The sequence below is a fragment of the Eucyclogobius newberryi genome, unplaced genomic scaffold (assembly GCF_026437365.1).
Source record: "Eucyclogobius newberryi isolate DKJ021-1_F unplaced genomic scaffold, fEucNew1.0.hap1 SCAF_2, whole genome shotgun sequence".
Classification (NCBI taxonomy): domain Eukaryota; kingdom Metazoa; phylum Chordata; class Actinopteri; order Gobiiformes; family Gobiidae; genus Eucyclogobius; species Eucyclogobius newberryi.
Genome location: NW_027315834.1, coordinates 49,550,242 through 49,577,481, shown reverse-complemented (window position 1 = coordinate 49,577,481; position 27,240 = coordinate 49,550,242). Strand labels below are relative to the sequence as shown.

The 27,240-nt window shown below is 49.3% G+C and overlaps 1 protein-coding gene across 1 annotated transcript in view; it reads right to left on the bottom strand.

The window, feature by feature from the left end:
• Nucleotides 1–27,240, bottom strand: part of arhgef39 (Rho guanine nucleotide exchange factor (GEF) 39) — a 30,454-nt gene that overhangs the window by 2,719 nt on the left and 495 nt on the right. Inside the window, exons 2-10 of the mRNA XM_072454280.1 lie at nt 24,965–25,114; nt 24,071–24,165; nt 18,901–19,021; nt 18,704–18,822; nt 11,177–11,247; nt 10,460–10,588; nt 5,593–5,822; nt 4,922–5,010; nt 450–582 (exon numbers count right to left, since the gene is read on the bottom strand). Of these exons, the coding sequence (XP_072310381.1) occupies nt 450–582; nt 4,922–5,010; nt 5,593–5,822; nt 10,460–10,588; nt 11,177–11,247; nt 18,704–18,822; nt 18,901–19,021; nt 24,071–24,165; nt 24,965–25,114 (1,137 nt within the window). The remainder of the gene's footprint in view (nt 1–449; nt 583–4,921; nt 5,011–5,592; nt 5,823–10,459; nt 10,589–11,176; nt 11,248–18,703; nt 18,823–18,900; nt 19,022–24,070; nt 24,166–24,964; nt 25,115–27,240) is intronic.

Here is a 27,240-nt window from a genome sequence, read left to right as displayed (position 1 = left end):
CCCTTACCCTTAACCACTTACCCTTAACCCTTAACATCTTGCCCCTTAACCCCAACCCTTTAACTCCTTACCGCCAAACCCCCAACCCCTTACCCCATACCCTTAACCCCTTCCCCATACCCCTTAACCCCTAACCACTTACCCATAACATGTTACCCATTAACCCCTTGACCCCAACCCCTTAACACCTTAAAGCCAAACCCTTTACCCATAACTCCTTACCCATAACTCCTTACCCCTAAGTTTTGTAGTAGTTACTGTACAATCTATAATTTAAAAAACCTCCGGCACGACACGCCACGGTTCAGACCACTGTGAGTTATGAGTGTATGATCTAGTGCTGACCCAACCAGGAGGATTCTGGGTAATACCACAATGCAAAGGTAAAGAGGAGGAACAGGCCAGGGTTCTCCTCGATGCCTCAGGTGGCGCTAGAACCTGAGTCTCACCGCCGGCCTCTTTCTGTGGGCCGAGCCACTGCTGCTGCTGCTGCTGCTGCTGCTGCTGCTGCTGCTGCTGCTGCTGCTGCTTCCAGACTGAAGATGTTTGTGGTGGATCTCTGTGGGTTTGGACTGAAGCTTCCTGTGTGAGAACATGAGGAACAGTGTGAGAACATGAGGAACAGTGTGAGAACATGAGGAACAGTGTGAAAACATGAGGAACAGTGTGAGAACATGAACAGTGTGAGAACATGAAGAACAGTGTGAGAACATGAGGAACAGTGTGAGAACATGAGGAACATGAGGAACAGTGTGAGAACATGAGGAACATGAGGAACAGTGTGAGAACATGAGGAACAGTGTGAAAACATGAGGAACAGTGTGAGAACATGAGGAACAGTGTGAGAACATGAGGAACAGTGTGAGAACATGAGGAACAGTGTGAGAACATGAACAGTGTGAGAACATGAAGAACAGTGTGAGAACATGAGGAACAGTGTGAGAACATGAGGAACAGTGTGAGAACATGAAGAACAGTGTGGAACATGAGGAACAGTGTGAGAACATGAGGAACAGTGTGAGAACATGAGGAACAGTGTGAGAACATGAGGAACAGTGTGAGAACATGAGGAACAGTGTGAGAACATGAGGAACAGTGTGAAAACATGAGGAACAGTGTGAAAACATGAGGAACAGTGTGAGAACATGAGGAACATGAGGAACAGTGTGAGAACATGAGGAACAGTGTGAGAACATGAGGAACAGTGTGAGAACATGAGGAACAGTGTGGAACATGAGGAACAGTGTGGAACATGAGGAACAGTGTGGAACATGAAGAACAGTGTGAGAACATGAGGAACAGTGTGAGAACATGAGGAACAGTGTGGAACATGAGGAACAGTGTGGAACATGAGGAACAGTGTGAGAACATGAGGAACAGTGTGAGAACATGAGGAACAGTGTGAGAACATGAAGAACAGTGTGAGAACATGAGGGACATGAGGAACAGTGTGAGAACATGAGGAACAGTGTGAGAACATGAAGAACAGTGTGAGAACATGAGGAACAGTGTGAGAACATGAAGAACAGTGTGAGAACATGAGGAACAGTGTGAGAACATGAAGAACAGTGTGAGAACATGAGGAACAGTGTGAGAACATGAAGAACAGTGTGAGAACATGAAGAACAGTGTGAGAACATGAAGAACAGTGTGAGAACATGAGGAACAGTGTGAGAACATGAAGAACAGTGTGAGAACATGAAGAACAGTGTGAGAACATGAGGAACAGTGTGAGAACATGAGGAACAGTGTGAGAACATGAGGAACAGTGTGAGAACATGAAGAACAGTGTGAGAACATGAGGAACAGTGTGAGAACATGAAGAACAGTGTGAGAACATGAAGAACAGTGTGAGAACATGAGGAACAGTGTGAGAACATGAAGAACAGTGTGAGAACATGAGGAACAGTGTGGAACATGAGGAACAGTGTGAGAACATGAGGAACAGTGTGGAACATGAGGAACAGTGTGAGAACATGAGGAACAGAGTGAGAACATGAAGAACAGTGTGAGAACATGAGGAACAGAGTGAGAACATGAAGAACAGTGTGAGAACATGAGGAACAGTGTGGAACATGAGGAACAGTGTGAGAACATGAGGAACAGTGTGGAACATGAGGAACAGTGTGGAACATGAAGAACAGTGTGAGAACATGAGGAACAGAGTGAGAACATGAAGAACAGTGTGAGAACATGAGGAACAGTGTGAGAACATGAGGAACAGTGTGAGAACATGAACAGTGTGAGAACATGAACAGTGTGAGAACATGAGGAACAGTGTGAGAACATGAGGAACAGTGTGAGAACATGAAGAACAGTGTGGAACATGAGGAACAGTGTGGAACATGAAGAACAGTGTGAGAACATGAGGAACAGAGTGAGAACATGAAGAACAGTGTGAGAACATGAGGAACAGTGTGAGAACATGAGGAACAGTGTGAGAACATGAACAGTGTGAGAACATGAACAGTGTGAGAACATGAGGAACAGTGTGAGAACATGAGGAACAGTGTGAGAACATGAAGAACAGTGTGGAACATGAGGAACAGTGTGGAACATGAGGAACAGTGTGGAACATGAGGAACAGTGTGAGAACATGAGGAACAGTGTGGAACATGAGGAACAGTGTTAGAACATGAAGAACAGTGTGAGAACATGAAGAACAGTGTGGAACATGAGGAACAGTGTGAGAACATGAGGAACAGTGTGAGAACATGAAGAACAGTGTGAGAACATGAAGAACAGTGTGGAACATGAGGAACAGTGTGGAACATGAGGAACAGTGTGGAACATGAGGAACAGTGTGAGAACATGAGGAACAGTGTGGAACATGAGGAACAGTGTGAGAACATGAGGAACAGTGTGGAACATGAGGAACAGTGTGAGAACATGAAGAACAGTGTGGAACATGAGGAACAGTGTGGAACATGAGGAACAGTGTGGAACATGAGGAACAGTGTGAGAACATGAGGAACAGTGTGGAACATGAGGAACAGTGTGAGAACATGAAGAACAGTGTGGAACATGAGGAACAGTGTGAGAACATGAAGAACAGTGTGGAACATGAGGAACAGTGTGGAACATGAGGAACAGTGTGAGAACATGAGGAACAGTGTGGAACATGAGGAACAGTGTGAGAACATGAAGAACAGTGTGGAACATGAGGAACAGTGTGAGAACATGAAGAACAGTGTGGAACATGAAGAACAGTGTGAGAACATGAGGAACAGAGTGAGAACATGAAGAACAGTGTGAGAACATGAGGAACAGTGTGGAACATGAGGAACAGTGTGAGAACATGAAGAACAGTGTGGAACATGAGGAACAGTGTGGAACATGAGGAACAGTGTGGAACATGAGGAACAGTGTGAGAACATGAGGAACAGTGTGGAACATGAGGAACAGTGTGGAACATGAGGAACAGTGTGAGAACATGAGGAACAGTGTGAGAACATGAGGAACAGTGTGAGAACATGAGGAACAGTGTGAGAACATGAGGAACAGTGTGAGAACATGAAGAACAGTGTGAGAACATGAAGAACAGTGTGGAACATGAAGAACAGTGTGGAACATGAGGAACAGTGTGAGAACATGAAGAACAGTGTGGAACATGAGGAACAGTGTGGAACATGAGGAACAGTGTGAGAACATGAGGAACAGTGTGGAACATGAGGAACAGTGTGGAACATGAGGAACAGTGTGGAACATGAGGAACAGTGTGGAACATGAGGAACAGTGTGAGAACATGAGGAACAGTGTGGAACATGAGGAACAGTGTGAGAACATGAAGAACAGTGTGAGAACATGAAGAACAGTGTGGAACATGAGGAACAGTGTGAGAACATGAGGAACAGTGTGGAACATGAGGAACAGTGTGGAACATGAGGAACAGTGTGAGAACATGAGGAACAGTGTGAGAACATGAAGAACAGTGTGAGAACATGAGGAACAGTGTGAGAACATGAGGAACAGTGTGGAACATGAGGAACAGTGTGGAACATGAGGAACAGTGTGAGAACATGAAGAACAGTGTGAGAACATGAGGAACAGTGTGGAACATGAGGAACAGTGTGGAACATGAGGAACAGTGTGAGAACATGAGGAACAGTGTGGAACATGAGGAACAGTGTGGAACATGAGGAACAGTGTGAGAACATGAGGAACAGTGTGGAACATGAGGAACAGTGTGAGAACATGAGGAACAGTGTGAGAACATGAGGAACAGTGTGGAACATGAGGAACAGTGTGAGAACATGAGGAACAGTGTGAGAACATGAAGAACAGTGTGGAACATGAGGAACAGTGTGGAACATGAGGAACAGTGTGGAACATGAGGAACAGTGTGGAACATGAGGAACAGTGTGAGAACATGAGGAACAGTGTGGAACATGAAGAACAGTGTGGAACATGAGGAACAGTGTGGAACATGAGGAACAGTGTGGAACATGAGGAACAGTGTGGAACATGAGGAACAGTGTGGAACATGAGGAACAGTGTGGAACATGAGGAACAGTGTGAGAACATGAGGAACAGTGTGGAACATGAGGAACAGTGTGAGAACATGAAGAACAGTGTGAGAACATGAAGAACAGTGTGGAACATGAGGAACAGTGTGAGAACATGAGGAACAGTGTGGAACATGAGGAACAGTGTGGAACATGAGGAACAGTGTGAGAACATGAGGAACAGTGTGAGAACATGAGGAACAGTGTGAGAACATGAAGAACAGTGTGGAACATGAGGAACAGTGTGGAACATGAGGAACAGTGTGGAACATGAGGAACAGTGTGGAACATGAGGAACAGTGTGAGAACATGAGGAACAGTGTGAGAACATGAAGAACAGTGTGGAACATGAAGAACAGTGTGGAACATGAGGAACAGTGTGGAACATGAGGAACAGTGTGAGAACATGAACAGACCTCACTGCAGACGTGAGGAGGTTGAACCAGTCGTTGAAGTCTTCTTTGTCACAAGACATGAGCAGCAGTTTGAATTTTGGGAACGAAAGCTGCAAAAAACAAGAGACATTTTACCATCTTAAACCAGGACTAAACCAGGACTAAACCAGGACTAAACCAGGACTAAACCAGGACTAAACCAGGACTAAACCAGGACTAAACCAGGTGTAAACCAGGACTAAACCAGGACTAAACTAGGTGTAAACCAGGTGTAAACCAGGACTAAACCAGGACTAAACCAGGTCTAAACCAGGTGTAAACCAGGATTAAACCAGGACTAAACCAGGTGCAAACCAGAACTAAACCAGGTGTAAACCAGGACTAAACCAGGTGAAAACCAGGTGTAAACCAGGACTAAACCAGGACTAAACCAGGACTAAACCAGGTGTAAACCAGGTGTAAACCAGGACTAAACCAGGTGAAAACCAGGACTAAACCAGGACTAAACCAGGACTAAACCAGGTGTAAACCAGGACTAAACCAGGACTAAACCAGGTGAAAACCAGGACTAAACCAGGACTAAACCAGGACTAAACCAGGTGAAAACCAGGTCTAACCAGAACTAAACCAGGACTAAACCAGGTCTAAACCAGGTCTAAATCCAGTCCAAACCCGGTCCCGGTCTCACTCACGTTGACCAGTCCTCCCTGGCTCCTCGTGTGTCCGAACACTTTCTCCACGACACAGTCCTTCAGAGGAAAGGCTCGTCGCAGCTCGTAGTGTTCCTGGTGTGACAGAGAGAGGGCGCCAGAGCGACGCGTCTGCAGCAGAACGTCCGAGAACAAGAAGAACATCTGAGCTTTGGCCTCGGAACCTTTAGGAGGAACCACCTTCAGAGGGCCCTGACGCAGGAACCATCGCCCTGACAACACACACCATCAACACCACACCATCAACACCACACCATTGACAACACACCTTCGACAACACACCATCAACACCACACCATCGACAACACACCATTGACAACACACCTTCGACAACACACCATCAACACCACACCATCGACAACACACCATTGACAACACACCATCAACACCACACCATTGACAACACACCATCAACACCACACCATTGACAACACACCATCAACACCACTGACAACACACCATCAACACCACACCATTGACAACACACCATCAACACCACTGACAACACACCATCAACACCACACCATCGACAACACACCATCAACACCACACCATTGACAACACACCATCAACACCACTGACAACACACCATCAACACCACACCATTGACAACACACCATCAACACCACTGACAACACACCATCAACACCACACCATCGACAACACACCATCAACACCACACCATCGACAACACACCATCAACACCACACCATCGACAACACACCATCAACACCACACCATTGACAACACACCATCAACACCACTGACAACACACCATCAACACCACACCATTAACACACCAACACCACACCATCGACAACACACCATCAACACCACACCATCGACAACACACCATCAACACCACACCATTAACACACCAACACCACACCATCGACAACACACCATCAACACCACACCATTGACAACACACCATCAACACCACTGACAACACACCATCAACACCACACCATTAACACACCATCAACACCACACCATCGACAACACACCATCAACACCACACCATTGACAACACACCATCAACACCACTGACAACACACAAACAACACCACACCACCGACAACACACCATCAACACCACACCATTGACAACACACCATCAACACCACACCATCAACACCACACCATTGACAACACACCATCAACACCACACCATTGACAACACACCATCAACACCACTGACAACACACCATCAACACCATTGACAACACACCATCAACACCACTGACAACACACCATCAACACCACACCACTGACAACACACCATCAACACCACTGACAACACACCATCAACACCACACCATCGACAACACACCAACGACAACAAACCAACACACCATCGACAACAAACTATCAACACACCATCAACAACACACCAACAACAACAACACACCAACACATCAACAACACATCAACACACCAACAACAAACCATCAACAACACACCATCGACAACACACAAAAAGGACTAAAGGTTCCCTGTGTGTGTCAGATGCCCTCCCTCTGCTCAGGGTCCTGCTCCAGGTCTTTAGAAGTCTGTGGGTCTTTTTTATGTTCCACACTGGAGCTTTAATTGGTCCAGAGGGTCCAAGGGCCAAAGGAGATGAGATGATGAAGAGAACATGAAGGAGAGAGCGAGGGAGGAGGGAGGGAAGGAGAGAGCGGTGAGAAGGGAGGAAAGGAGAGAGCGAGGGAGGAGGGAGGAAAGGAGAGAGCGAGGGAGGAAAGGAGAGAGCGAGGGAGGAAAGGAGAGAGCGAGGGAGGAAAGGAGAGAGCGAGGGAGGAAAGGAGCGAGGGAGGGAGGGAAGGAAAGGAGAGAGCGAGGGAGGAGGGAGGAAAGGAGAGAGCGAGGGAGGAGGGAGGAAAGGAGAGCGGTGAGGAGGGAGGAAAGGAGAGAGCGAGGGAGGAGGGAGGGAAGGAGAGAGCGAGGGAGGAGGGAGGAAAGGAGAGAGCGTGAGGAGGGCGGAAAGGAGAGAGCGGTGAGGAGGGAGGAAAGGAGAGAGAGCAGTGAGGAGGGAGGAAAGGAGAGAGCGAGGGAGGAGGGAGGAAAGGAGAGAGAGCGGTGAGGAGGGAGGAAAGGAGAGAGCGGTGAGGAGGGAGGAAAGGAGAGAGCGAGGGAGGAGGGAGGAAAGGAGAGAGAGCGGTGAGGAGGGAGGAAAGGAGAGAGCGGTGAGGAGGGAGGAAAGGAGAGAGCGGTGAGGAGGGAGGAAAGGAGAGAGTGGGGAGGAAAGGAGAGAGGGGGAGGAGGGAGGAAAGGAGAGAGCGGTGAGGAGGGAGGAAAGGAGAGAGCGGTGAGGAGGGAGGAAAGGAGAGAGCGGTGAGGAGGGAGGAAAGGAGAGAGTGGGGAGGAAAGGAGAGAGGGGGAGGAGGGAGGAAAGGAGAGAGCGATGAGGAGGGAGGAAAGGAGAGAGCGGTGAGGAGGGAGGAAAGGAGAGAGCGGTGAGGAGGGAGGAAAGGAGAGAGCAGTGAGGGAGGGAAGGAGAGAGAGCGGTGAGGAGGGAGGAAAGGAGAGAGCGAGGGAGGAGGGAGGAAAGGAGAGAGGGGGGAGGAGGGAGGAAAGGAGAGAGCGAGGGAGGAGGGAGGAAAGGAGAGAGCGAGGGAGGAGGGAGGAAAGGAGAGATCGAGGGAGGAAAGGAGAGAGCAGTGAGGAGGGAGGAAAGAAGAGAGCGGTGAGGAGGGAGGAAAGGACAGAGTGAGGGAGGAGGTAGGAAAGGAGAGAGCGAGGGAGGAGGGAGGAAAGGAGAGAGAGCGGTGAGGAGGGAGGAAAGGACAGAGCGAGGGAGGAGGTAGGAAAGGAGAGAGCGAGGGAGGAGGGAGGAAAGGAGAGAGAGCAGTGAGGAGGGAGAAAGGAGAGCGGTGAGGAGGGAGGAAAGGAGAGAGCGAGGGAGGAGGGAGGAAAGGAGAGAGAGCAGTGAGGAGGGAGGAAAGGAGAGAGCGGTGAGGAGGGAGGAAAGGAGAGAGAGCGGTGAGGAGGGAGGAAAGGAGAGAGGGGGGAGGAGGGAGGAAAGGAGAGAGCGATGAGGAGGGAGGAAAGGAGAGAGCGGTGAGGAGGGAGGAAAGGAGAGAGCAGTGAGGAGGGAGGAAAGGAGAGAGGGGGGAGGAGGGAGGAAAGGAGAGAGCGGTGAGGAGGGAGGAAAGGAGAGGGGGGAGGAGGGAGGAAAGGAGAGAGCGGTGAGGAGGGAGGAAAGGAGAGAGCAGTGAGGAGGGAGGGAAGGAGAGAGAGCGGTGAGGAGGGAGGGAAGGAGAGAGCGAGGGAGGAAAGAGCGGTGAGGAGGGAGGAAAGGAGAGAGCGGTGAGGAGGGAGGAAAGGAGGGAGCGGTGAGGAGGGAGGAAAGGAGAGAGCGGTGAGGAGGGAGGAAAGGAGGGAGCGGTGAGGAGGGAGGAAATGAGGGAGCGGTGAGGAGGGAGGAAAGGAGGGAGCGGTGAGGAGGGAGGAAAGGAGGGAGCGGTGAGGAGGGAGGAAAGGAGGGAGCGGTGAGGAGGGAGGAAAGGAGGGAGCGGTGAGGAGGGAGGAAAGGAGGGAGCGGTGAGGAGGGAGGAAAGGAGGGAGCGGTGAGGAGGGAGGAAAGGAGGGAGCGGTGAGGAGGGAGGAAAGGAGGAAGCGGTGAGGAGGGAGGAAAGGAGAGAGCGGTGAGGAGGGAGGAAAGGAGGGAGCGGTGAGGAGGGAGGAAAGGAGAGAGCGGTGAGGAGGGAGGAAAGGAGAGAGCGGTGAGGAGGGAGGAAAGGAGAGAGCGGTGAGGAGGGAGGAAAGGAGAGAGCGGTGAGGAGGGAGAAAAGGAGAGAGCGGTGAGGAGGGAGGAAAGGAGAGAGCGGTGAGGAGGGAGGAAAGGAGAGAGCGGTGAGGAGGGAGGAAAGGAGGGAGCAGTGAGGAGGGAGGAAAGGAGAGAGCGGTGAGGAGGGAGGAAAGGAGAGAGCGGTGAGGAGGGAGGAAAGGAGAGAGCGGTGAGGAGGGAGGAAAGGAGAGAGCGGTGAGGAGGGAGGAAAGGAGGGAGCAGTGAGGAGGGAGGAAAGGAGAGAGCGGTGAGGAGGGAGGAAAGGAGAGAGCGGTGAGGAGGGAGGAAAGGAGGGAGCGGTGAGGAGGGAGGAAAGGAGAGAGCGGTGAGGAGGGAGGAAAGGAGAGAGCGGTGAGGAGGGAGGAAAGGAGGGAGCGGTCCTCAGACTCTTCTTCTGTTTAAAGGTCACATTTCATGCTCAGGTCATATTTGATTATAACATGAGATTATGAAATATCACCCACATCCTGGACCCGCCCACAAACCCAAAAATGCACACGCCTTAGATTGAGAATCACCCCCGACCTCACCATCTGGTCCTGGTCCTAATGGTCTTGGTCCTAATGGTCCTGGTCCTAATCCTAATGGTCTTGATGGTCCTGGTCCTAATGGTCCTGGTCCTAATGGTCCTGGTCCTAATGGTCCTGGTCCTAATGGTCCTGGTCCTAATGGTCCTGGTCCTAATGGTCTTGATGGTCCTGGTCCTAATGGTCCTGGTCCTAATGGTCTTGATGGTCCTGGTCCTAATGGTCCTGGTCCTAATGGTCCTGGTCCTAATGGTCCTGGTCCTAATGGTCCTGGTCCTAATGGTCCTGGTCCTAATGGTCTTGATGGTCCTGGTCCTAATGGTCCTGGTCCTAATGGTCTTGATGGTCCTGGTCCTAATGGTCCTGGTCCTAATGGTCCTGGTCCTAATGGTCCTGGTCCTAATGGTCCTGGTCCTAATGGTCCTGGTCCTAATGGTCCTGGTCCTAATGGTCCTGGTCCTAATGGTCCTGGTCCTAATGGTCTTGATGGTCCTGGTCCTAATGGCCCTGGTCCCAATGGTCCTGGTCTGTACCTGGGCTGATGATCCTGGTCCTGGAGCCTCTCAGGAGCCTCTGGACTCTCTGCAGCTGGAGCAGGTTCTCATGATGTCGTCTGTTCTGCTCAATTGTGTCGCTCAGATCAGACAGCGCCCCCACTGCTCCTGGAGGAGGAACTACACATAACCACAGGAGGAGGAACTACACATAACCACAGGACACAGCGCCCCCACTGCTCCTGGAGGAGGAACTACACATGACACAGGCCACAGCGCCCCCACTGCTCCTGGAGGAGGAACTACACATGACACAGCGCCCCCACTGCTCCTGGAGGAGGAACTACACATAACCACAGCGCCCCCACTGCTCCTGGAGGAGGAACTACACATGACACAGCGCCCCCACTGCTCCTGGAGGAGGAACTACACATAACCACAGGACACAGCGCCCCCAATGCTCCTGGAGGAGGAACTACCCATAACCACAGCGCCCCCACTGCTCCTGGAGGAGGAACTACACATGACACAGCGCCCCCACTGCTCCTGGAGGAGGAACTACACATAACCACAGGACACAGCGCCCCCACTGCTCCTGGAGGAGGAACTACACATAACCACAGGACACAGCGCCCCCACTGCTCCTGGAGGAGGAACTACACATGACACAGCGCCCCCACTGCTCCTGGAGGAGGAACTACACATAACCACAGGACATAAGACTGGACCAGGACTTGGATATGAAGTGTGTCTTACGTGAGAGCGGCTGAAACTCCGGGTGGTCAGAGCTGGTGTTGGAGACCAAAGTCTCCAGGAGGATCTTGTATCTGCAGAAACAACATCAGGTCCATCAGTGACAGACTGAGATGGTTTTTATTCTAAACTGAAGACAAACCAAACAGAACTAATCCAAGTAAATCTCCTGAGACTGTTCAGCTTTAGGATTGACCCGACGTTCAACTTTTGGACATCGGATCACAAAATTTGGACTACTTTATCGATGGACTACAACTTTTCCCAGAGATCGCTAGGACCACCGGGACAATCAACCCGGCTCCGCCGACCGAAAGTGCTCGCAGGCGGCGTCGAGACCGTAAATAAAGACAGGGTAAGAGAGCTGGGCTAAGCTGAAGCTAACACCTCACCGGCTTTCCCTACCCAGCATTTTCCTCGCTAATGTACGGTCTCTGGCGAACAAAATGGATGAGCTACGACTGTGGATCACCACACACAAATGGATTACAGACTGCAATATCATGATTCTCACGGAAACGTGGCTCAACAACAGCGTTCCCGATGGCGTCATTGAGCTAGCTGGTCGCTACATGCTCCGGGCGGACAGAACAGCTGATGACTCCGGTAAGACCAGAGGCGGGGGTCTGTGTATCCATGTGAACAAAGCTTGGTGCACGGATACTGCCATCATCGGAAGTCATTGCTCACCTGACCTAGAATACCTTATGGTTAAGTGCAGACCGTTCTATCTCCCCAGGGAGTTTACATCTACAATTGTGACTGCAGCCTATATCCCACCCGATGCTAACGCTAAACTGGCAATGAAAGAACTGCATGCTGCCATTAGCAAACAACAGACATCACATCCGGAGGCAGCCTTTATTGTTGCGGGTGACTTCAACCACTCCAACCTGAAGACTGTCCTCCCTAAATTTTATCAACATGTCTCCTGTCCTACAAGAGGAATCAAGACTTTGGACCATGTTTACACCAACATGGCTGGTGCTTACAAAGCAGTCCCCCTCACCCACCTTGGACAGTCTGACCACCTCTCTTTGTTTTTAATCCCCAAGTACTCACCCCTCATCAAACGTGTGAAACCCACAGTGAGGACAGTTAAAGTGTGGCCAGAGGGAGCAGACTCTGAACTACAGCAGCGGTTTGAACACACAGACTGGAGTGTGTTTGCTACCCAGACCACACTGGACTCCCACACGGACATTGACTCGTATGCCTCCTCTGTGCTGGACTTCATCAACACCAGCATCAACAGTGTCACCACTCACAAACAGATTACTACATTCCCGAACCAGAAGCCGTGGATGAACAGAGAAGTCCGCCTACTGCTGAAGGCACGTGACGCCGCCTTCAGATCTGGCGATGCACAGGCTTACTCTTCATCCAGGGCTGACCTGAAGAGGGGCATCAGGGAGTAAGTAAATTTTATTTCTATAGCACCTTTCACAGACAGAGGTCACAAAGTGCTTCACAAAACACAGAATAAAACAATAAAAACACAAAAAACTTACAGTGAACAAAACATATACAACAATATACAGTAAAATCAGTCCGTAAAACAAGTGCATTTAAAAGGCTTGACTAAATAAAAAGGTTTTAAGCTGACCCTTAAAAGCAGTAACTGAGTCCAGTGACCATAGGGAGAACGAAAGATCGTTCCAGAGTCTGGGGGCAACAGTCTGGAAGGATCTGTCTCCTCTGGTCCCAAAACGGGTGCGAGGAACCAGCAACAGTTTCTGATCCAAGGACCTTAGTGAGCGAGAGGGAGCGTACGGATTAATCAGATCGCTGATGTACGATTTAAAGCTCTAAAAGTTAAAACAAGAATTTTAAACTGCATCCGGTGGGAGACCGGCTCCAGTGAAGGGCTTTAAGAATGGGTGAAATGTGGGCCCTTCTATTTGTGCGGGTCAAGATCCTCGCTGCAGAGTTCTGGACCAGCTGCAGACGAGAGAGTTCCTTCTTGTTAAGACAGGAAAACAAACTGTTACAATAGTCTAAACGTGAAGACACAAAAGCATGAATTATAACTTCCAGATCATTTTGAGACACCATTTTCCTGAGCTTAGAGATTTTCCTCAACTGAAAGAAACAGTTCCTCGTCAACAGCTTGGAGTGGTGCTCTAAAGACATGTCTTTGTCAAAGACAACACCCAAGTTTCTAAGACTTGGTTTAGCAGTCTGACCTAAAACACCCAAGTACTGGTTTATCCCTGGAATGGCATCATCAGGGGCAATAATCAGAGTTTCTGTTTTGTCAGCATTTAGCTGCAGAGTTTTGACTCAGCCATTGTTTTATTTGCACTAAACAACTGACCAAGGAGTTCAGCTTCTGGATCTCAGAAGGTTTAAAAGAGCTGAATATCGTCATGAACAGGTGGCAGGACACATCACTAAACTCTTTAATGATCATTCCCAGGGGAATTATATAAAGCAGAAATAGGACGGGACCCAAGACGGAGCCCTGAGGAACTCCACACAACAGATCAGCTGAGTCGGACATTATTTGGTTTGCAGCTACACTAAAGCTCCGACCGGATAAATATGAGGAAAACCAATGAAGAACTGACCCCGATAGTCCAATCAGGTCCCTCAGTCTGTTCAACAGGATATGATGGTCGACAGTGTCAAAGGTCAACCGTGCAGACAGATCCAACAGAACTAGAACAGTGCATTTCCCAGAATCAGCATCATAATGTCACTGGACACTTTCAACAATGTGGTTTCCGTAGAATGATGTTTGCGGAAACCAGATTGAAAAGAGTTGTGAATGTTTGACTGATCAAGGAAATTGGACAGTTGTTCAGAGACCACCTTCTCTAGGATTTTGGACATGAACGGGAGCTTTGAAAAAGGTCTGAAACTTTTGGGGTCTGTCGGGTCCAAGTTAGTTTTTTTCAGTAAAGGCTCAACTATGGCATGTTTAAATGGACCAGGAAACACACCAGTAGAAAGAGAGAGATTTACCATTTTGGTCCCCCAGGGGCCAATAACATCAAACACTTTGAGAAGAGCCTGCAGGGAAGGGCATCTGATGTACAAGAGGAGGGTTTACTCTTGGTCACCAGAGCTGAGATGTCTTCTAGAGTGACAGGCTTAAAAGAAGAGCAGTTTTGGGAAACAGGCTCCACAGAAACAGGTTTATCAGACAATGGGAGTGGGATTTGGTCTTTGATCATCTTGATCTTATCGATAAAGAACCTGAGGAATTCATTGCTGTCAGCTTTGCAGGAAACAGGAGTCACTGCAGCTGAAGGACAAACAATAGAATTTATAGTGTCAAACACTTTGGGGTTTTTCTTGTTGGATGTTATTAGCTGACGGAAGTAATCAGCTCTGGAACTTTCCATCATTTCATTGTAAGATGACACAAGATCTCTGAGGTGTGACCTTTGACCTCAAGACTAGAGGTTTTCCACAGACGCTCAGTTTTCCGACATAGTCTCTTTAGGTTTAGGATATCTTCATTTATCCAAGGACAAGCTTTTTTCTGTGATGACACAGTGTAATTTACAGGTGCCTGATCTAAAATGGATAAACATTGGCTGTTAAAGGAATTAATTAAACTGTCCACATCAAGACAATTCATAAACAAATGAGGATCAAACATAGCAGAAAATTGGACGGCTGTATTTGCAGTGATAATGCGCCTCTGAGACCTTATGTTTGAGGGCACAGGCTCAGGAGAAAAGTTCAATTCAAATAAAACACAGCTATGATCGCTCATATGGACATCCTCCACACAGAGGTGACAACACTCAGGCCAAGTGAAAACACCAGGTCTAAAGTGTGTCCCTTTTGGTGAGTGGGACCTGAGACATGCTGCTCAAAGTTAAATGTTTCGGTCAAGGTTAAAAGATCCTTTGCAGGGCATGATGAGCCATCGACCCAAATGTTAAAATCCAAGAATTAAAACGTTTTCCAGCTTTATAATAGAAGATAAATAGTCACTAAAGTCCTTTAAAAAGACAGCAGCAGGACCAGGGGGCGGGGACTAAAACACAGTAAAAAGGACTTGAAGAACCAACCTTAATCATCTGTGACTCAAAGGAAGTGAAAGTGTGTGAGTCGATGACTTTACACATGTAACGGTCCTGGGACACAACTGCCAGACCTCCTCCACGTCGACCAGGGCGAGGCATCGCAGAAACGGAGCAGCCAGGTGGGCAGAGTTCATTTAGATGAATAAACTCACCCTCTCTCTGCCATGTCTCAGTAAGACACATGAAATCAAGGTTTTGCCTTGTAAAAAGTTCATTCAAGGAAAAGGCTTTGTTGGCAATTGAACGGGCATCAACAAGCCGAGCCGGACCGTGGATGACGTCACGTACATCGGTTCAGCTGAGCGCAGCGGGACCTGTCGAAGGCACGCGTTACGGTCACGTGATTCCCATCTGTTTCGCCGGTAAGCCGACGAAGACAAGGAAGCGGACGGTGGACCCCAGCGCTCATAATTCCAGCGGCGCGCGGGCTCCAGGAAAACAGCCGCCACATCCCGCGCAGGCTCCAGGACCGGTGCGGCTCCGGGAAAACAGCCGCGATGACACGGGCAGGCAGCGGGAAAACAGCCGCGATGACACGGGCAGGCAGCGGGAAAACAGCCGCGATGACACGGGCAGGCAGCGGGAAAACAGCCGCGATGACACGGGCAGGCAGCGGGAAAACAGCCGCGATGACACGGGCAGGCAGCGGGAAAACAGCCGCGATGACACGGGCAGGCAGCGGGAAAACAGCCGCGATGACACGGGCAGGCAGCGGGAAAACAGCCGCGATGACACGGGCAGGCAGCGGGAAAACAGCCGCGATGACACGGGCAGGCAGCGGGAAAACAGCCGCGATGACACGGGCAGGCAGCGGGAAAACAGCCGCGATGACACGGGCAGGCAGCGGGAAAACAGCCGCGATGACACGGGCAGGCAGCGGGAAAACAGCCGCGATGACACGGGCAGGCAGCGGGAAAACAGCCGCGATGACACGGGCAGGCAGCGGGAAAACAGCCGCGATGACACGGGCAGGCAGCGGGAAAACAGCCGCGATGACACGGGCAGGCAGCGGGAAAACAGCCGCGATGGCCAAGCACAGCCACAAGCTAAGGATTGAGGAGCACTTTAAGAACAACTCCGATCCCCGACGCATGTGGCAGGGCATCCAGGCCATAACTGACTACAAACCCACCAACACCACCCCAACATCCAACGATGCCTCCTTCCTGGACGAGCTTAACAGCTTTTATGCTCGCTTTGAGAGGGATAACCAGGAGCCAGCCATTAAGGCTGTGCTCACGACAGGACACCAACCCCTCACACTCTCCCTCACCGACGTATCTGCTGCACTGAGTAGGACCAATGCACGTAAGGCTGCTGGCCCCGATGGCATCCCTGGACGTGTGCTCAGGACCTGTGCTGGGCAGCTAGCTGGGGTCTTGACTGACATTTTCAACCTGTCACTGGTCCCCACATGCTTCAAAACCACCTCCATCGTGCCAGTGCCAAAACATTCCAAAGCTGAGAGCCTCAACGACTTCCGCCCTGTTGCACTCACCCCCACCATCATGAAGTGCTTCGAGAGGCTGGTCCTGGCTCACCTCAAAACCTGCCTACCACCCACACTGGACCCCTTCCAATTTGCCTACCGCCAGAATAGTAGCACGGAGGATGCCATCTCTACGGCACTACACTCCGCCCTTGCTCACCTGGACAATAACAACACCTATGTGAGAATGCTGTTCATTGACTTTAGCTCAGCATTCAACACCATCATCCCCTCCAAACTGATGACCAAACTCATTGGCCTGGGTATCCATGTTTCCCTCTGCAACTGGGTTCTGGACTTTCTAACCAACAGACCCCAGTTTGTTAAGCTGGAAAACCACACCTCCTCTACACTCATCCTGAACACCGGTGTCCCACAGGGCTGTGTGCTGAGTCCTCTCCTCTACTCCCTCTTCACCCACGACTGCACACCTGTACATGGTTCTAACACCATTGTCAAGTTTGCAGACGACACAACGGTGGTTGGCCTCATCAGCAACAACAATGAGACGGCGTATAGAGAAGAGGTTCAGCATCTGGCAGAGTGGTGCCCCGCCAACAACCTGGCTCTCAATACCAAGAAGACCAAAGAGCTCATCGTGGACTTCAGGAAGAAGAGTGGCACACACACCCCCATCCTTATCGACGGGACGGAGGTTGAGCGTGTCACCAGCTTCAAGTTCCTGGGTGTCCACATCTCCGAGGATCTCTCTTGGTCTCTCAACACCTCAACCCTGGTCAAGAAGGCACACCAGCGTCTCTTCTTCCTGAGGAGGGTGAAGAAGGCCCACCTGTCTCCTCTGATCTTGGTGAACTTTTACCGCTGCACCATCGAGAGCTTCCTTACCAACTGTGTCTCAGTTTGGTAATGATGGTGTGGCAGCTGCTCTGCTGCGGACCGGAAGTCACTCCAACGCATCACAGGTTCCTCACTCCCCTCCATTGAGACTGTCCAAAGCAAGCGGTGCCTGCGGAGGGCGCGCAGCATCATCTGAGACAGCTCTCACCCCAGCCACCAACTGTTTGCCCTCCTCCCCTCCGGGAGGCGCTACAGGGTGCTCCGTTCCCAGACCAGCAGGTTCAGGAAAAGCTTCCTCCCTGCAGCGGTCATCCTGCTGAACTCTCAACCTCAATCTGAGGCCAATTAAGAAAAGCAGAGAAAGTCTAATTACAACAGGAGTAAAAGAGCGGCGCTAACGAGGAACCGCCGCTAACGAGGAGCCGGCGCTAACGAGGAGCCGGCGCTAACGAGGAGCCGGCGTTTAGCTGCAGACGAAGGACACGTGTCACGGCTGAAGCTCCTTTTATCACTTGAGACGTGTTCATGATGGACGCCGCCTCGGCCGCCTCTTACGCGCTCAAAGCGTCGAGAGCGTAAGAAAACGCACCAATCGCGCTGCAAAAACGAAGAAATCGCGCCTCGGGAAACGCACTACGTGCTCGACGTGCGTTTACATAGGCTTTGAATGTAAAGTGGACGCTTCGGCCGCCGCGGTGTGGAAGCCCCTTGAGTCTCTGACTGGTAGGCCGCCCCTGCTGTAGTGACTGGAAGCAGCCAGAGGGCGCCACTGAGCACAGTCTATCACAGCCTCCAGTCACCATCATGTTCTATTAAGGACCCCTGCAGGTTAAACGCTGTACTACATGTCGTACTCACTGCTGGACTCTGGTGCGCCCCCTGCAGGTTAAACCCTGTACTACATGTCGTACTCACTGCTAGACTCTGGTGCGCCCCCTGCAGGTTAAACGCTGTACTACATGTCGTACTCACTGCTGGACTCTGGTGCGCCCCCTGCAGGTTAAACCCTGTACTACATGTCGTACTCACTGCTAGACTCTGGTGCGCCCCCTGCAGGTTAAACGCTGTACTACATGTCGTACTCACTGCTGGACTCTGGTGCGCCCCCTGCAGGTTAAACCCTGTACTACATGTCGTACTCACTGCTGGACTCTGGTGCGCCCCCTGCAGGTTAAACCCTGTACTACATGTCGTACTCACTGCTGGACTCTGGTCAGCGGCAGCTCCAGCAGCTCTTCCAGACTCTGACCTCTGAACTCCGCTCGACTCTCCTGCAGTTTCTTGAAGCGACGAAACGCTTTGCTTTTCTTCAGCTGTGTCTGGAACACAAAACGGCTTCAGAAACGTGGGACGTTTAGGCGGCGCTTGCACGGAGCGTGCGGACGGCGGAGGCGAACCCGGAGCACTCGCTGGGCGCTGTAGAAGTTGTCGACGTAGACGCTGTAGTGATGCAGCTCAGGGCAGAACTGATCGAAGCCTCGGCTCAAGTACCCGTTCTCCAGGTGAACCAGCAGAGCCCTGAGAACGAGGAGAACACAAGAAAAAACATCTACAAACACTCAGACTTACGAAGCAGCAGAAGAATGAGAAGAACATGCAGAAGAGGAAATGAAACACGGACATTTCTACATTTCTATAATGTTCTAATCTGATTTTGAATTACTTTCTACGTGATATTTTTTACTTTGCAGTGGGTTTAGTCCATAATTAACTCTTGGTTGATTACGTCAAAAAACAATAAATAATACACTTTATTCATGAATATTCAAAGTCTCATTGTTCAATAGAAATAATCGTTTGACTGTCGACAACTGAAATTATTTTTAGTTGCAGCTCATAGGTTTAGTTTAAGCATGTCCGAACTACGGCCCGGGGGCCAAATGCGGCCCTCAGACCAATTTTTGTTGGCCCTGCTTGCTTTAGACCCGCTGTAGTAAACACGCTGTACACACGCTGTACACACGCTGTACACACGCTGTACACACGCTGTACACACGCTGTAAACACGCTGTACACACGCTGTAAACACGCTGTAAACACGCTGTACACACGCTGTAAACACGCTGTACACACGCTGTACACACGCTGTAAACACGCTGTAAACACGCTGTACACACGCTGTACACACGCTGTACACACGCTGTACACACGCTGTACACACGCTGTACACACGCTGTACACACGCTGTAAACACGCTGTAAACACGCTGTACACACGCTGTACACACGCTGTACACACGCTGTAAACACGCTGTAAACACGCTGTACACACGCTGTACACACGCTGTACACACGCTGTACACACGCTGTACACACGCTGTACACACGCTGTACACACGCTGTACACACGCTGTACACACGCTGTAAACACGCTGTACACACGCTGTACACACGCTGTACACACGCTGTACACACGCTGTAAACACGCTGTACACACGCTGTACACACGCTGTACACACGCTGTAAACACGCTGTAAACACGCTGTACACACGCTGTACACACGCTGTAAACACGCTGTAAACACGCTGTAAACACGCTGTACACACGCTGTACACACGCTGTACACACGCTGTACACACGCTGTACACACGCTGTACACACGCTGTAAACACGCTGTAAACACGCTGTAAACACGCTGTACACACGCTGTAAACACGCTGTAAACACGCTGTACACACGCTGTACACACGCTGTACACACGCTGTACACACGCTGTAAACACGCTGTACACACGCTGTACACACGCTGTAAACACGCTGTACACACGCTGTACACACGCTGTACACACGCTGTAAACACGCTGTACACACGCTGTACACACGCTGTACACACGCTGTAAACACGCTGTAAACACGCTGTACACACGCTGTACACACGCTGTACACACGCTGTACACACGCTGTACACACGCTGTACACACGCTGTAAACACGCTGTACACACGCTGTAAACACGCTGTACACACGCTGTAAACACGCTGTACACACGCTGTAAACACGCTGTACACACGCTGTAAACACGCTGTACACACGCTGTAAACACGCTGTAAACACGCTGTAAACACGTTGTAAACACGCTGTAAACACGAGGAACCGGAGGGACCAGAGGGACCAGAGGGACCAGAGAAATGTCATTCAGAGCTGTACATTAGTCCAACAATGAATATCACTGTTGTGGTTCTGGTGAGTGTGAAGTGTTTCGTCAGTAATTAAAACCTCATAACTCACGGTGAGTTCCGTGAGTTATGAGTGTATGATCTAGTGCTGACCGCGGCAGTACTGCTACATGAAGAAATACTACATACTTTTACTGCTACATGAATACTACATACTTTTACTGCTACATGAATATGATAAGATAAGATAAACCTTTAATGTCACACAAGGGGAAATGTGGTTGTTGCAGTAGAAACAGGAGGAAAGGACAGATTATAGGACGTTTCTAAACACACTCTTAAAAGAACTCTTATGAACAAAAACTAAAAACTAAACAAAACTCCTCTCCTATCTTAATAGGGAATGGAGGGGGGGAATAAAATAAGATAGATAATAAAAATACAAAATAAAGATAAAAAAATCAGATAATAATAATAAAATTAAAGCCGCAAGCGGCAATGATCGGCCCTCGCCACGCCGCCGCCGCAAGAGGAGGGGGCGTGGCTAACGCGCCCCGATTGTCCTTTTATTACGCCTACTGCTGAATCTGTGACGCTGTCACATCTTCTCCCCTTTGTTTTACATCAAAAAAACAATTTTATTCTGAATTCCTGGCAAAAGCCGCACAGACACCGTGACTCTTTGAATAAAAATGTGGATAACTTTTGATGGTCCTGAAGATGAGTCTCACCAAATTTCAGGTTAATAGGGCTGACGCCCTGAGGGGGAGGAGTTTGTGAAAGTCTAAAGTGTAAACATGTTCTGGCGATTTCCCCATTGGAATAACATGGAAGGTTTCGGTCATCGCTACGGCAACGCCATAACAATTATGACATGAGTCATTGACTTTTTTGATGGGGATTCTAAAATTGAGTTTTGTGTCAAATTTCATATAATTTCGCAAAACTAAACATTTAACCTCCATATAAAATCTGTAGGGGGCGCTGTGGCTCCAAATTAATTTATTTCACTTCAAGTAGGTTTAGGGCAAAGAGTTTAACAACTGATTCTAATTTGACGCAATTCGGACTTTATCTGTGCAAACGGCAGAAATGTTAAATTTGGGAGATTTCTGAAATTCTAGCTACAGTTTGTGGCTTCGCCCAAACCCACAGAAACTGTGACAGGGTCAAAGTCATTTGAATAACTTTTGATGTCCCACTTCTCAGCACCATTTTCACACAATTTCAGCTTTTTAGGGCCAACGCCCCGAGAGGAGTTCATAAAAGTACCACGTCTGGAAAAACTCCCGAGTCATGTTTAGCCATTTTTGAAGCAATATGGCCGACATTTGGTTGGGCGGACGGCGTTGCCGTAATAATATTTTTTACTTCTCTTGTCGCCATCTACCTCTGCGCCAAATTTCATGATTCTACCATCAGAATTTTTTGGGTCATTTCCCATCTCTCAATGCATTTTTGGTACATTTGGGGGCGCTGACGCGCACATTCTTTTATTTTAGAAAAGGGAAATAGCCAGAATGTAGAGAGGCACGATTTTTAGAGGTGTGAACATTTTTGTGACTTTTCGTCAATGTCACTGGGTGAAAAATAGGGGGGTTGGTCCCGAGGAGGAGGAGGAGGAGGAAGAGGAAGAGGAAGAGGAAGAGGAAGAGGAAGAGGAAGAGGAAGAGGAAGAGGAAGAGGAAGAGGAAGAGGAAGAGGAAGAGGAAGAGGAAGAAGAAGAAGAAGAAGAAGAAGCATCCCAATGTACAGTGCTCGTTTAGTGCGCACTTTTGCACGGGCTTCGCCCGTTTACAACGGTAAAGTTCCATTTTCCTACTACTAATTAGTCTGCAGGGGGCGTGCGTGAGGAGGAGTGCGTTAGTGAGTGTTTGGAAGTGGGCGAGCGCTTCGCGCTCGATTTCGCAGCCGTGCCTCTCGCCAGCTTGTGGCGCTCGGGCCTAATAAAGTAAAAATATCTAGCACAAGACTAGGTAATACTATTAGCAGGTAAGTAAACCGTATTAAAAAAATATACAAAATAGAACACTCTATTGAAGAAATACTACATACTTTTACTGCTACATGAAGAAACACCACATACTTTTACTGCTACTTTAGAAAAGTTCTGGTTCCACTGGGAGTAATTCTACAAGTGACAAAAGCTTTATCGAGACTATATTAAATGATTTCTTCTGAGCGCGGGCCGATGCTCAGGATGAGCTTCGGGATTAGCCTCGGGCAATAATGATTTTATACTATATTTGCTGTTGTGATTTAATGCAAACGTTTCTGTTGTAAAAAACTTTGTGTTGTACAAATAAACTCGCCGAGGCCTAATATGGGTTGTGAGTTGGGGGTTGTGGGTTTGGGTGTTACTGCCATGTGGATACTGTAGCTCGATGGGTGTTACTGCCATGTGGATACTGTAGCTCGATGGGTGATACTGCCATGTGGATACTGTAGCTCGATGGGTGATACTGCCATGTGGATACTGTAGCTCGATGGGTGATACTGCCATGTGGATACTGTAGCTCGATGGGTGTTACTGCCATGTGGATACTGTAGCTCGATGGGTGATACTGCCATGTGGATACTGTAGCTCGATGGGTGATACTGCCATGTGGATACTGTAGCTCGATGGGTGATACTGCCATGTGGATACTGTAGCTCGATGGGTGTTACTGCCATGTGGATACTGTAGCTCGATGGGTGATACTGCCATGTGGATACTGTAGCTCGATGGGTGATACTGCCATGTGGATACTGTAGCTCGATGGGTGTTACTGCCATGTGGATACTGTAGCTCGATGGGTGTTACTGCCATGTGGATACTGTAGCTCGATGGGTGATACTGCCATGTGGATACTGTAGCTCGATGGGTGATACTGCCATGTGGATACTGTAGCTCGATGGGTGATACTGCCATGTGGATACTGTAGCTCGATGGGTGATACTGCCATGTGGATACTGTAGCTCGATGGGTGATACTGCCATGTGGATACTGTAGCTCGATGGGTGATACTGCCATGTGGATACTGTAGCTCGATGGGTGTTACTGCCATGTGGATACTGTAGCTCGATGGGTGATACTGCCATGTGGATACTGTAGCTCGATGGGTGTTACTGCCATGTGGATACTGTAGCTCGATGGGTGTTGCTGCCGTGTGGATACTGTAGCTCGATGGGTGTTACTGCCGTGTGGATACTGTAGCTCGATGGGTGATACTGCCGTGTGGATACTGTAGCTCGATGGGTGTTACTGCCGTGTGGATACTGTAGCTCGATGGGTGATACTGCCGTGTGGATACTGTAGCTCGATGGGTGATACTGCCGTGTGGATACTGTAGCTCGATGGGTGTTACTGCCGTGTGGATACTGTAACTCGATGGGTGATACTGCCGTGTGGATACTGTAGCTCGATGGGTGATACTGCCGTGTGGATACTGTAGCTCAATAGGTGATACTCACTGGTTCAGATTGTGGAGGTGTTTCATGGAGCTAAAGATACTCTCTCTCACGTTGGGCTTCAGAGTTCCTTTGGCGTTCAAGATCTCCACAAAATACTGAAAACACAAGTGATGCAAGTGGTTACCGCGGTGACAAGCTGCAGTTGTTGCTTGTTCTTACCGCGGTGACGAGCTGCAGTTGTTGCTTGTTCTTACCGCGGTGACGAGCTGCAGTTGTTGCTTGTTCTTACCGCGGTGACGAGCTGCAGTTGTTGCTTGTTCTTACCGCGGTGACGAGCTGCAGTTGTTGCTTGTTCTTACCGCGGTGACGAGCTGCAGTTGTTGCTTGTTCTTACCGCGGTGACGAGCTGCAGTTGTTGCTTGTTCTTACCGCGGTGACGAGCTGCAGTTGTTGCTTGTTCTTACCGCGGTGACGAGCTGCAGTTGTTGCTTGTTCTTACCGCGGTGACGAGCTGCAGTTGTTGCTTGTTCTTACCGCGGTGACGAGCTGCAGTTGTTGCTTGTTCTTACCGCGGTGACGAGCTGCAGTTGTTGCTTGTTCTTACCGCGGTGACGAGCTGCAGTTGTTGCTTGTTCTTACCGCGGTGGCGAGCTGCAGTTGTTGCTTGTTCTTACCGCGGTGACGAGCTGCAGTTGTTGCTTGTTCTTACCGCGGTGGCGAGCTGCAGTTGTTGCTTGTTCTTACCGCGGTGACGAGCTGCAGTTGTTGCTTGTTCTTACCGCGGTGACGAGCTGCAGTTGTTGCTTGTTCTTACCGCGGTGACGAGCTGCAGTTGTTGCTTGTTCTTACCGCGGTGGCGAGCTGCAGTTGTTGCTTGTTCTTACCGCGGTGACGAGCTGCAGTTGTTGCTTGTTCTTACCGTGGTGACGAGTTACAGTTGTTGCTTGTTCTTACCGCGGTGACGAGCTGCAGTTGTTGGCAGTACTCTTGCTCGCTTTGGACCAGTTCTTTGGTGGTTCTGGTCCGTTGGCGTTCCCATTTGTCCCTCTGCTCCTGGACGCTGCTGCTGATTGGACGACCGCTCGAGCTCGGGCTGAAGCTCATCTTCACAAGCAGCGACACAAACGAAGAAGGAACAAAGTATGAATCACGTGAAGCTGCGACGGATCGTTTCAGAAGTGGACTGGAGTCAGCAGCCAGACTGAGACGAGGCTTTTAGACACGTCTTCCCGTATTATGGACGCTGTATTTTAAAATGTGGATGGGCATTTTATTAACAAATCTTATAAAAAATAAAAAAAAGGGAATATTATCATTAAATGGGCCGGGAAGCGTCTGACGATAGTCCGCCATGACAGTTTACTGTTCACAAGTGAAAATGTGAATGCTGCGCGCTGATTGGTTACACAAAATGTGTGTGCTTGGCTCTGATTGGCTGCCGAGCCGTGGCCCGGAAAATGCCAAAGCCACTTGTTTTTTCGCCTGGTCGTTCCCCGTGTTTTTCAATCCGATCTAAAAACCTGTTATTTATGAATAAAATGTTTCATTGATTTTTAAAAAGCTACATTTGGTTTAATAATGTCTGTGTTTGTGATAAAAAAAAAAAAGCTCTTTTAGAGTCGGTTTAGTCCAGACAAACATGACGACGTTTACCACTTTAAAAGATGAAGATTTTCGTCTTTTTTCTTCTTCAAATATAATGAGAACTCTTCAGTTTTATCGTCTGTTTGTGTGTTTTAAGTGTGTTAGCGATGAGGTGAAAGTGTGTTAGCGATGAGGTGAAAGTGTGTTAGCGACGAGGTGAAAGTGTGTTAGCGACGAGGTGAAAGTGTGTTAGCGACGAGGTGAAAGTGTGTTAGCGATGAGGTGAAAGTGTGTTAGCGATGAGGTGAAAGTGTGTTAGCGATGAGGTGAAAGTGTGTTAGCGATGAGGTGAAAGTGTGTTAGCGATGAGGTGAAAGTGTGTTAGCGACGAGGTGAAAGTGTGTTAGCGACGAGGTGAAAGTGTGTTAGCGACGAGGTGAAAGTGTGTTAGCGATGAGGTGAAAGTGTGTTAGCGATGAGGTGAAAGTGTGTTAGCGATGAGGTGAAAGTGTGTTAGCGATGAGGTGAAAGTGTGTTAGCGATGAGGTGAAAGTGTGTTAGCGATGAGGTGAAAGTGTGTTAGCGATGAGGTGAAAGTGTGTTAGCGATGAGGTGAAAGTGTGTTAGCGACGAGGTGAAAGTGTGTTAGCGACGAGGTGAAAGTGTGTTAGCGACGAGGTGAAAGTGTGTTAGCGACGAGGTGAAAGTGTGTTAGCGACGAGGTGAAAGTGTGTTAGCGATGAGGTGAAAGTGTGTTAGCGATGAGGTGAAAGTGTGTTAGCGATGAGGTGAAAGTGTGTTAGCGATGAGGTGAAAGTGTGTTAGCGATGAGGTGAAAGTGTGTTAGCGATGAGGTGAAAGTGTGTTAGCGACGAGGTGAAAGTGTGTTAGCGACGAGGTGAAAGTGTGTTAGCGACGAGGTGAAAGTGTGTTAGCGATGAGGTGAAAGTGTGTTAGCGATGAGGTGAAAGTGTGTTAGCGATGAGGTGAAAGTGTGTTAGCGATGAGGTGAAAGTGTGTTAGCGATGAGGTGAAAGTGTGTTAGCGATGAGGTGAAAGTGTGTTAGCGACGAGGTGAAAGTGTGTTAGCGACTAGGTGAAAGTGTGTTAGCGATGAGGTGAAAGTGTGTTAGCGATGAGGTGAAAGTGTGTTAGCGATGAGGTGAAAGTGTGTTAGCGATGAGGTGAAAGTGTGTTAGCGATGAGGTGAAAGTGTGTTAGCGATGAGGTGAAAGTGTGTTAGCGATGAGGTGAAAGTGTGTTAGCGACGAGGTGAAAGTGTGTTAGCGACGAGGTGAAAGTGTGTTAGCGACGAGGTGAAAGTGTGTTAGCGACGAGGTGAAAGTGTGTTAGCGATGAGGTGAAAGTGTGTTAGCGATGAGGTGAAAGTGTGTTAGCGATGAGGTGAAAGTGTGTTAGCGATGAGGTGAAAGTGTGTTAGCGACGAGGTGAAAGTGTGTTAGCGATGAGGTGAAAGTGTGTTAGCGATGAGGTGAAAGTGTGTTAGCGATGAGGTGAAAGTGTGTTAGCGATGAGGTGAAAGTGTGTTAGCGACGAGGTGAAAGTGTGTTAGCGACGAGGTGAAAGTGTGTTAGCGACGAGGTGAAAGTGTGTTAGCGATGAGGTGAAAGTGTGTTAGCGACGAG